General features: G+C 42.3%; 1 protein-coding gene across 1 annotated transcript; it reads left to right on the top strand.

The window, feature by feature from the left end:
- Positions 1-3,304: 3,304 nt before the first annotated feature.
- Positions 3,305-8,805, top strand: LOC107782338 (uncharacterized). Its single transcript, XM_075217871.1, has 10 exons — positions 3,305-3,660; positions 3,793-4,213; positions 4,315-4,483; positions 4,537-4,706; positions 5,486-5,755; positions 5,894-6,126; positions 6,370-7,047; positions 7,156-7,255; positions 8,039-8,102; positions 8,363-8,805. Exons 1-10 carry the CDS (start codon positions 3,305-3,307, stop codon positions 8,803-8,805), a joined length of 2,904 nt encoding a protein of 967 aa, XP_075073972.1.
- The last annotated feature ends 2,655 nt before the right edge of the window (positions 8,806-11,460 follow it).

The following is an 11,460-nucleotide window of genomic DNA, read 5'->3' as shown; positions in this document are numbered from 1 at the left end:
TTTAAACCTATGTGCATTTTTAACTTTAAAACTACTTTTATTTATTTAAAGAATTGATTCAAGGTTATTTAAAACACATCGCAAGCCACGCTACATGAAATGCACCCATGGTTCATGATACGTTCTATTTAACCTTGTTGGAAATTAAAATCGGGTCACATGAAATGCATCCCCGGATTTTAGAAATTAGGCATCACAACTACATCACGAGAATCATACTCGTAGCCATGACAATTTTATTGATCACGCTTAAAGCAAGCTACGATGTTTATGAATATTTAAAAAAGATTATTCACTGACTAATAAAAGAATTCAACTATATGATATTAACGGGCCTAGCATGCTCCTAGCGATAAAATAACAATAAAAGAGCCAACATCTAAAACTCAAGTCTCAGTTGCGTTTCACTTAAAATCCCAGAACTACATCCCCAACCAAAATCATGTTTTTCTATAGTATCTTTAAACCAATTAACAAAAATGGACAAGCAAGTAAATGGAGAAATTTAGAGCAATTAAGGTGAATTGAAAAATGACATAAACAAACTAAAAATCTAGCCTTTGACATACAGTGATGATAATAGGCGAAATCTAGGTGATTTAGCTATTGTTTATGCTTCCGCTTGATTATATTCCAATGACATATTATGGTTAATTGATGAAAAATAGGCTTTAATTGTGATATGTATACATTGCAGGACGAGGAGCCTGTATGATGCTTTCAAGAGGATATTGGAATGATTTATGAGCAAGAACAACCCCTCGGAGTTGAGTGCGCGCAAGGACGAGATGAAAAAATGGACGAAATCAAGCTCCAGGTGCGCAAAGAAACGCGCGAAGGCGCGCAGGAGTTTGCGCGTAAGAAAGGCCGAGGCAGAATCATGCGCGAAGAAACACGCAAAGTTATGCGTTTGCTCGCGCGTGTCCGGTCCAGAAAAACATTATTTAGGTTTAAAATTGGAAATCTGGAGAGAAACCCACTTAACCTATATAAAGTCAAGCTCGCCCAAGGTTAAATCATCAAGGGTTTTCATAGTTTAGTGCAAGAAATAGAGAGGCAAGAGGCAAGGAGGAGTTTTGACCATCAAGTTCTTCTTTTCTTCTCTTGTTTTTGCTATTTTGTGATGAAATTGAACTTATTTGGGATGAACACTAGTATGAGTGGCTAAGACCCATTGTTCTGGGGTCATGGGTAAAACATGAATGTTGTTGTTTGGAGTTTAATTTGACAAAGTGGGTTTATCATATTGGGTTGTTTATTTAATTCTGCGTTCAATTATTTTGCAGAGTAGCTAACAGTGAAATACTATCTACGAATCTTTAGTTTAACTCGAAAGTGGGAACTTTAGATTGCATATAGAATTAAATAGAGCAAGTTCTTGAACTCGGGTCTCGGGTAACGGATTCGCAATTGGGATAGACATATACCCAATTGCCTTGCTTGGTTGAAATACAGGAATTGTAAATGCGTTCTTGTTAATCTTAATTCCATAGACATATAGGCATTGAGTTGACTTGAATAGGCGACTAAGAACTCGATAGATTCTTATGAGTAATATCAACCCTGTCAATCAATAACCCAGATAAATTGATTAGTCATTCTAAGCCAAGAACACAACACGATTGTTAACTATGCCCGTGACCCTGGAATATCCTCTCCTACTGTTTGTTACTCGAAATTGCTATTTGTTTGGTTACTTGCTTTAGTTAGATTAATTCTTTATAGTTTAAGTAGTAAAACAATTACATCTCTCTTTTGTGGACAATCTCTTGGGTAGATATAGAAATTGGGTTTGAATTAGTCAATATTTAATCATAAGTCTTCGTGGGAACGATACTCTACTCACTACTCTATTACTTGACGTTCACGTGCACTTGCGTGAGTGTTTTTGGTCGCAACAAGTTTTTGGCGCCATTCCCGGGGACTTAGAAATTAGCTACTTGACTGAATTAAGCTTTTATTATTTATTTATTCGAGTTTTAACTCTCAGTTCACTTTGTTTGATCTAATACAGGAGTTTTTATTGAATGCGAAGAAGTAGAAGCGCAAACAATCTCCTGCCTCTCGATCCCGAAATTGAACGAACACTTCACAGATTGAGGAGGGAGGTGGATGCTAGAACCAGAATTGAAAGAGAGTTGGACATCGTAGTTCAACCACAGCCAATTGAGATGGCAGGTAATGAGAAAAACGCGGTGATTGAAGCCGCAAGGCCTAGTCTGGCTAATATGACTCAGGCTATTGTGAAGCCTGACATCACTGGGCACTTTGAGCTGAAACAATACATGGTGCAGCTGATCCAATCCACAGGGCTGTTTGTGGGTTTACCTCATGAAGACCCGCAGAGGCACATTCAGATTTTCTTGGAAATTACGGATACCTACAACTATCCGAACGTTTCCAAGGACTATGTCAGGCTGACACTTTTCCCCTTTTCATTGATTGGGGAAGCTAAGGAGTGGTTAAATAAAGATCCAGCAAATTCAATCCGCACTTGGGATGATCTGGCGAGGAAATTCTTAATCAAGTTTTTCCCCACTAAGAAACAAAGGTATTGAGAAGTCAAATTCTTGGGTTTGAACAACGAGCTGGCGAGACACTGCGTCAAGCATAGGAAAGGTACAAGCATATGCTCAGAGACTGTCCTCATCATTGCCAGACGGACGAGGTATTGGGTCACACTTTTGTAGATGGGTTAGATGATGCTTCAAAGATGAATCTTGATTCAGCTTGTGGGGGTAGTTGCATGGCCAGACTGCACAGTGAAATCCAAATCTTGCTGAATAACTTCACAGCTAATGATAATAACTGGCAAGGTGAGGGTGATTCACGAAAGGCAGTTAAGCAAAAATCAGCTGGGTTACTTGAGTTAGACGAAGTGTCAGCCATGAGAGCCGATATGGCAAAGCTGGCCAATCAGATGACTAGGATGACAATGCAGCAACCACAGACATTGCAACACGTACAACAAATGACTATTTGCTGCGAACTCTATGGCGACAGTCATATGAGTGATATGTGCCCCACGAATCCATAATCCATCTATTATATGGGGCAACAAAACAGAGGTCCACCGAATCAGCATGCACAATACGGGAATTCTTACAATCCAAATTGGAGGAATCATCCCAACTTCTCATGGGGTGGAAATCAACAGAATCAGAATCAGCATAGACCCCAAGGAAATTTCAATCAGCCTCAGAGACCACCCCAACAAATGGAAGAAAGTACCAATGATTTGCTAAAGAAGTTGTTGATTGACAATCAATAACTCAGGAGCGACTTCAGAAATCTTGAAAGGCAAATGGGGCAGTTAGCAACAAATCAAAACACTAGACCTGCAAGCGCCCTCCCCAGTGATACAGAAAAGAACCCTAAAGTGAATGCAATTACACTTAAAAACGAGAGGGAGTTAGAGGAAGTGCCAAAGAAAAAGAAAGACAAGACCATACCTGAGGGTGAGTTGATCCCTAAAGTGACTCAAAAGCCAAAGAATGCTGCTGAAATTTCAGAGCCAGAGGAGGCCCCAAGACCACCACCACCTTTTCCCCAGAGATTGCAGAAAAAGAATGATGATCGCATGTTCACAAAATTCCTCTTTATGTTGAGCCAGGTTCAATTGAATATCCCACTTGTTGATGTGCTTCGTGAAATTCCAAAGTATGCTAAATACATAAAAGATATAGTGGCTCACAAGAGAAGATTAACTGAATTTGAGACAGTGGCACTTACTGAGGAGTGCACTTCAAGGGTCCAAAATAAGCTCCCTCAAAAGCTTAAGGATCCTGGCAGCTTCACGATTCCTGTGCGCATTGGCAATATTGATGTGGGTCGTGCTCTTTGCGATTTGGGGGCGAGCATAAATCTAAAGCCCTTGTCCTTGTTCAAGCAACTGGGCTTGGGAGCTCCAAGGTCCACTACTGTGATGTTACAGCTGGTTGACAGATCGATAGCACACCCTGAAGGGGTGATTGAAGATGTGTTGTTGCAGATTAGGAAATTCATCTTCCCTGCTGACTTCATTATCCTCGATTATGAGGCTGACAAACTGGTTCCAATCATATTGGGGCGACCTCTCTTAGCTACTGGTGATGCAATTATCAAAGTGAGAGAGGGAAAGATGATTTTGGGGGTAGATGACGAGGAAGCAGTTTTTAATGTCTACAGAGCAATCCAACTTCCCCGCCATTGTGAGGAGCTCTCAATGATATCTGTTGTTGAGGCCGATGAGTAGATTCATTATCTGAGTGTATATCTAGACGATTCTCTAGAGAAAGCACTTATGTTGCTTGATAGCCTGGGGTTGATGAGCAGGTTGAGGAGATGATGCACATCCTTGATACATCTTGTGAGTACCTGCAAGGGACGCACCCCTTCGAGCCTTTGAATAGACCAGAGGGGCCTCCTCCAAAACCGTCAATTGAGGAAGCCCCAAAATTGCAACTTAAACCCCTTCCACCTCACCTGCAATATGCTTATTTGGGTGACTCTGACACTTTACCTGTTATTGTCTCGTCTGACTTGTCTAAATTGCAGGAAGAAAAGCTGTGAGAGTGCTAGGTGAGCACAAGCGAGCACTTGGGTGGACTATGTCTGACATTAAGGGCATTAGTCCAGCCTTCTGCATGCACAAAATCCTCATGGAGGATGGACACAAGCCCAGTGTAGAGCAACAACGTCGACTCAATCCAATCATAAAAGAGGTGGTAAGAAAAGAAGTGATTTAGTGGCTCGATGCAAGTATTGTATTTCTTATCTCAGAGAGCAAATGGGTAAGCCCCGTCCAATGTGTACCCAATAAAGGGGGGATGACTGTAGTAGTTAATGAGAATAATGATTTAATACCTACAAGAACTGTCACCGGGTGGAGAATTTGCATTGATTATAGAAAATTGAACAATGTCACCCGGAAGGACCACTTTCCCCTCCCCTTTATTGACCAAATGCTTGATAGATTAGCTGGCCAGGAGTACTACTGCTTCTTAGATGATTACTCGGGGTATAATCAGATTTCTATAGCCCTAGAGGACCAAGAGAAGACCACTTTTACGTGTCCTTATGGCACGTATACGTTCAAGCGAATGCCCTTTGGTCTTTGTAATGCACCTGTGACTTTTCAAAGGTGTATGATGGCCATTTTTACTGACATGGTTGAGAGGTTTGTGGAAGTGTTCATGGACAATTTTTTTGTTTTTGGATGTTTTTTTGATAACTGCTTGATGAACCTTGATAAAGCACTTGCTAGGTGCGAAGAAACTAACTTGGTGCTAAACTGGGAAAAGTGCCATTTCATGGTACGTGAAGGTATAGTCCTGGGACACAAGGTGTCTAAAGATGGTTTGCAGGTGGACAAGGCAAAGGTGGAAGTGATTGAAAAATTTTCTCCACCGATATTTGTCAAAGGCATTCGCAGTTTCTTGGGCCATGCAGGTTTTTATCGTCGTTTCATTAAAGATTTCTCGAAAATTTCCTCTCCCTTGTGTAGTTTCTTGATAAATATGTCGCCTTCAAATTTGATGATGCCTATCTGAAGGTATTCGAGGAGCTGAAAGGAAGGTTGGTTACTGCACCAATCATAATTGCTCCGGATTGGGAGCAGCCATTTGAGTTGATGTGCGATGCGAGCGACTTGGCTGATGGTGCTGTCTTGGGGCAAAGGAGAAATAAGATATTCCACTCCATCTACTATGCGAGTAAAACTCTGAATCTAGCTCAAATTAACTACATCGTCACTGAAAAAGAGTTGCTTGCAGTGGTGTGGGCATTTGACAAGTTCAGGTCATATCTTGTGGGGACCAAAGTCATCGTCTACACAGATCATTCAGCTATCAGATACCTATTTGAGAAGAAGGACTCCAAGCCGAGACTGATTCGGTGGGACCTACTCTTGCAGGAGTTTGATTTAGAGATCCGAGATCGCAAAGGAACAGAGAACCAAGTGGCTGATCACTTGTCCAGGTTAGAAAATCGGAACCATGTGGCTGAAGGGGGTGCAATCAAAGAAACATTCCCTGATGAGAAGTTATTGGCAATCAACTCAAGCACAACCCCGTGGTATGCAGATTATGTGAACTTTATTGCAAGTGGGGTGACACCACCAGAATTGCCACCAGACAATAGACGAAGGTTCTTACATGATGTGAGGCTCTATATGTGGGATGAGCCATTCTTATACAGGATATGTGCAGATCAGTTGATGCGGAGATGTGTTCCTGAGGAGGAGATGAGTGCTATACTTCATAGTTGTCACGCCTCGTCATACGGAGGTCATCACGGTAGAAACAGGACCGCCCAAAAAGTGCTACAATCAGGTTTCTATTGGCCAAAATTGTTTAGGGATGCACACGCCTTTGTTAAAATGTGTGACAGGTGCCAAAGAACCGGGACGATCACTAAGAAGCACGAGATGCCATTGCAAAACATCCTGGTAATGGAGCTTTTTGATGTTTGGGGAATTGACTTCATGGGACCTTTTCCATACTCGAACGACCATAGATACATCTTGGTGGCAGTAGTTTATGTGTCTAAGTGGGTGAAGGCCATTTCTATTCCCTCTAATGATGCAAAGGTGGTGGTAAGCTTTGTCAAGAAGCATATCTTCACACGCTTTGGAACTCCCAGAGTGTTGATCAGCGATGGAGGTACGCATTTCTGCAACAAACTATTAAACAATGTCCTTGCAAAGTACGGGGTCAAGCATAAGGTCTCCACTCCCTATCACCCACAGACGAGTGGTCAAGTGGAGGTTTCAAACAGAGAGGTAAAGCAAATTCTTGAGAAAACAGTGAGTGCAAATAGAAAAGATTGGGCCGGAAAGTTAGACGACGCATTGTGGGCGTATCGAACAGCATACAAAACTCCCATAGGTGCTTCTCCTTATAGATTGGTGTATGGGAAGGCATGTCACTTGCCCGTCGAACTTGAGCACAAGGCCTATTGGGCAATAAAGAAGCTGAACATGGATGGGGACTTAGCTGGAGAGAAGAGGTTGCTGAAACTTGATGAGCTCGAAGAGTTTCGATTACATGCATATGAGAATGCCAAATTGTATAAAGAGAAGACTAAAAGGTGGCATGACAAGCACATTCAACATCGAGAGTTCGAGCTAGGGCAAGAAGTTCTGTTGTTCAATTCGAGGTTGAAGCTTTTCCCCAGAAAGCTTAAATCTCGTTTGTCGGGCCCTTTTGTTTTGGTAAGCGTGAAGCCTCATGGAGCCGTGGAGTTGAGAGATATGAGTTCAACTGGCACTTTCTTGGTAAACGGTCAACGGATAAAACATTACTGGGGTGGTAACTTTGCATGTCACAAGACCTCAGTGGACTTGAAGGATGCTTGAGAACATGTTGAGTTGTGCCGCGACGTTAAATCAGGCGCTGGATGGGAGGCAACCCATTGAAATGTTGTAACCGTCGTGCCAACGTTAAATAAGGCGTTGGTTGGGAGGAAACCCAACGATAGTAGTAGTGTTTGAGTTTGAGCTTTAACTTACTAACAAATGCAGGCGACGAAGGGCGGGTGAAATGACCATCAACTAGGAGCAAACCAGGTGAAAATAAATGCAAAAATAAATGCCCAGAAGCGCGACTTCACGCACAAGTTCACGCGCCTAGGCGGACCATTCTGCCTGGAACTCAACAGCAATGCGCGAGCTCCAAAACTTCGCGCACAAGTTCGCGCGCCTAGCGAACCATTCTGCCTGGAACTTAACAGCACCCCGCTAAGAAACACGCGAGCTCCAAAACTTCGCGCGCCTGGGCGGACCATTCTGCCTGGAACTTTTCAGGCGTTTTGTTTTTCTTTTTAGTTTTAGTTTTTCTTTTTATTTGTTTTTATTTTTGTAGTTTAATTGGTTATTTGTTTTAGACAGAATTACCCCCCCTTCTATTAAACAAATCCCAAATCCCCTCTTCCAAACTCTCCCAACTCCTTCAAAAACACCAAATTCCAGCACCCCTGCCCCCATCCCCCTCTCTCACGATTTTCAACAAGGTATGAGCCCTAGTTGTAGCTTTCTTTCTTTTTCTCTTTCTACTTTCAGATTTTTTATGTTGTATCTTATGCCATTAGTGTAGATGTGTTTTGTGATTTGGTGTTCAAACTTGGTGATCTATGTTTTGGGGTTAGTTTGTTGTAAGTGTGGGGTGGGTAGCACTTGAGTTGGGTTGTGGATGAGATTTTGTGGGGGACCCTTGTTGCAAGACACTTAGAAAAGAGTTGTGAGAGCCTAATGCCCACAAGGTGTTTGTGGAAAGGCCTCAATGAGCATGATTTATTTGTGACAAATTTTACGTGTGAAGTCTGAGTAACCACATTAAGTCACACTAATTTTGTTGGGCTGAGCTAATGTGTCCACATTTTGCAGGTATTATGGCAGCATCGAAAAAGCGCCAAGTCACGGGTCCCTCCTCAAGCCGCCGAAGGGAAGCTCCTGCACGTCCCTATGACAGTAACAAATTTGTCTCCCCTGAGGCTCAGACCCGTTTTATAGAGAAGGCTGCCAAGAAGCCAATTCCGAAGAGGGGCATTGACATCAAAAAGGTCAAGGAACGATGCCCCCACATGTACAATGAGTTGATGGAGCGGGGTTTGCAAGCCTTCATTGACAAGCCAGGGGAGGCTAATGTAATGGTTGTACGCGAATTCTATGCTAATCTACCAGAGCATGTCCACCATGTGGTCACAGTGCGCCGCAAGGTGGTGGATGCCTCCATTGAGGCGATACACATAGCATATCAATTGCCCGACCCTCTGCCTGGGAATACTGACTTTTATGAATATGGGCGAAATCCAACCGATGCCAAGTGAGAGCGTTTCTTTAATGACATTTACATACCAGGAAAAGTGGTAGAGTGGCTGGAACATGGAGAGAAGTTCCACTCCTCCATCATAACCCAGAGGCGAAGAGTTGGCTGTATGTGATTAACAGTCACCTTATTCCCTCCAAAAATACTACGGAGGTGAATGGACCCCAGGATGCACTGATTTGGTGTTTCATCAAGGGTCTTCCCTTCGACATGGCCAAAGTGATCTACGACGAGATGTTTATCCGATGCCCCCAACGCCTGTATGGGTTCTTTTTCCCATCCTTGGTGACTAAGCTTTGCAGGAAAGTGCAGGTACCTGAAAATACTCGTGTGGACGGGCTGGTAAGAAAAAGCCACAAGATCCGACCTGACAAGAACACCTCGGGGTAAGCCCCAGCAACAGCGGAAGGTGGAGAGGATGAGAGTGGTTCTGATGCATCGGAGGAGGAAGAGGAAGAGCAAATGGATATGGAGGGCGAAGCGCAGGCCCATGCGCCCAGCGTAACAGCTGCAACACTGTCACGAGCAGTGTCCTCTTCAGGAACTGCCAGAGTGTCCCGGCACACCACATTGGAGCAGGAGGTGGCTGGTCTACGCACCTCCATGAATGATTTGGGCACTCGTGTGGACGCGATAGCTGACCGACAAGTCAAGTCAGAAAAGAAGTTCGTGGGTTGGCTGCGAGCTTTGGGGCGTGCGTGCAACGTGAATCCCGAAACTGTTTCCGATCAAGAGTGAAGCTTCAGGGAAGTTTCTTTACCTCACTGCTCTTTTAAATTTTAAGCCATGGGGACATGTCTTTTTCTTAAGTGTGGGGTGGGGGATTCCTTCATTGTATGTTGTATGTAGTTGTACAAATTGCCGGGTTGTTTTGTTTGTTTCATGTTGACTTGATAGTTTTTGTTAAGCAGGAGTAGTTTTTTTTGTTAATTTTGATAAATGGCTCGGCCCGACGACGAATCCCTTTCGACGGGGTTCTTGAGGGACTGAGTCGAGAAAAAAAAAACTGAAAAAAATTGTAGGCTCTTCCTGATGACGATTCTTTTAGACGATTTTCTTGAGGGAAGTGAGTCTAGTGAAAACAACAAAAAGATTTTTTTTATTTTTTTTCTTAGGTAATGTAGCAATTCCCCCTTAGTTTTTCTTTAAGCCGTGGTTCTTTTCCAAGGGTTTAGCTTGAACCGGGCATAGGTAATTTTTATTTTTGTTTTCTTTTTGATTTGTAGATTAGGGTAATGGGCTATGAGCTATAAAATTGAAAGAGAACCCATAGCGTTGACACACCTGAACACAATAGACCCTAGAGTGTAACTGTCACACCTCCTTTTTGCGCGCCCGGCCCCGAAGGGGTTAAATGCGCGGGTGGAGTTTTTCCAATTTAAGTGACAATATTCGAAATGGGATTATTTATTTAATTCAAAGTCGCCACTTGGGAAAGGTTTGGCTTTTGGTGTCCCAAGTCACCGGTTTATTTGGAATCCCAAATCGAGGAAATTTTCGACTTTTCCAAATGAAGTCTGCGAACCAGAAATTCTAAGTAAGGAATTCTGTTGACCCGAGGGAAGGTGTTAGGCACCCTCGAATCCCGTGGTTCTAGCACGGTCGCTTAAATTATTATAATGGCTAAATATCTGATTTAAATACATGTTGTGATTTATGTGCTTTTATTAAGTTTAAAACCGCTTTTATTATTATCAATTATTTTTATAGAATTGCAACGTCGTGAAAATGCATCTCGAACCTCGTCACAATCAATGCACCCGTAGTTGTTAACACATTTCGACTTCGTTGAGATTTGAATTTGGGTCACATCAATGTGCACCCGAATTTAAGAATATAATTTACTTAAACCGTGCCTGAAGAGTCTAGCGCGTTATTATTTAGTGGAAGGCCGTGAGATTCACTAAACGGCCTAGCCTGAATTCTAAAATATTTATTATGGTTATTTATCGAGGGCCCCGCAATTTGCATTTTTTTTGGCGAGGCTCGTCTTTTTATTTTAGAAAGGTATCCTACAGTGACTACATTTCTACTATGTTTGTCTCTAAAAAAAAGAAAGAGGATACCGAACTTACTTGTTTGAACAAATACAGACTGAGTCTTTATTATGTTTGCCGAACCTAAATTTGTTTGATCACCTGATTGATTATTTATGAGGCGAGAGTTACCTCATGCTTTGTCTTCATCGAATGAATACACTTATTAATTTGCTAAGTGAGATTGCAAGCAATTAACAACATATACTGAGTTATATTTAACGACCTCCAAGTTTTATTTTTAAACTCTAACCTATTTGAACTTGATAAACGAGATTGGCTGTTTATTAGGAAGATTACTACTAATTGAATTCAAACACGACTATTGGTTTTCTTCAACAGTCATCGCATCATTTCGAAACAAGGAATCTATGCCGAGACCCGATATCGAACCTATATCGAACAATTAATCTGACAAGGAGAGCTGGCATTCATGGCCAGACTCTTAATGTGACTGCATGAGAGTTTGTTTGGAATACATTTATCCCAGACCTAGTACCACAGATTTGTCAATTCAGTGGTCGGGGCGAAATACATACAAGTACTTGCCATGACTCTATGTTATACTATCATAACTAAATCAAACAGAATGTTATACTAAACTGAATGTATACTAAGTC

Source organism: Nicotiana tabacum, chromosome 1 (assembly GCF_000715075.1).
Source record: "Nicotiana tabacum cultivar K326 chromosome 1, ASM71507v2, whole genome shotgun sequence".
Lineage (NCBI taxonomy): Eukaryota > Viridiplantae > Streptophyta > Magnoliopsida > Solanales > Solanaceae > Nicotiana > Nicotiana tabacum.
The sequence above is the reverse complement of the archived record's forward strand: the minus strand, read 5'-3'. Positions and strand labels throughout refer to the sequence as shown.

Coding starts and splice junctions, on each gene's coding strand:
- LOC107782338 (XM_075217871.1), top strand. CDS start 3,305: ATGGGGCAGTTAGCAACAAATCAAAACACTAGACCTGCAAGCGCCCTC. Junction 4,484..4,536: donor CCTGCAATATGCTTATTTGG/GTGACTCTGACA, acceptor TCTAAATTGCAG/GAAGAAAAGCTGTGAGAGTG. Junction 7,048..7,155: donor GCATATGAGAATGCCAAATT/GTATAAAGAGAA, acceptor GCTTTTCCCCAG/AAAGCTTAAATCTCGTTTGT.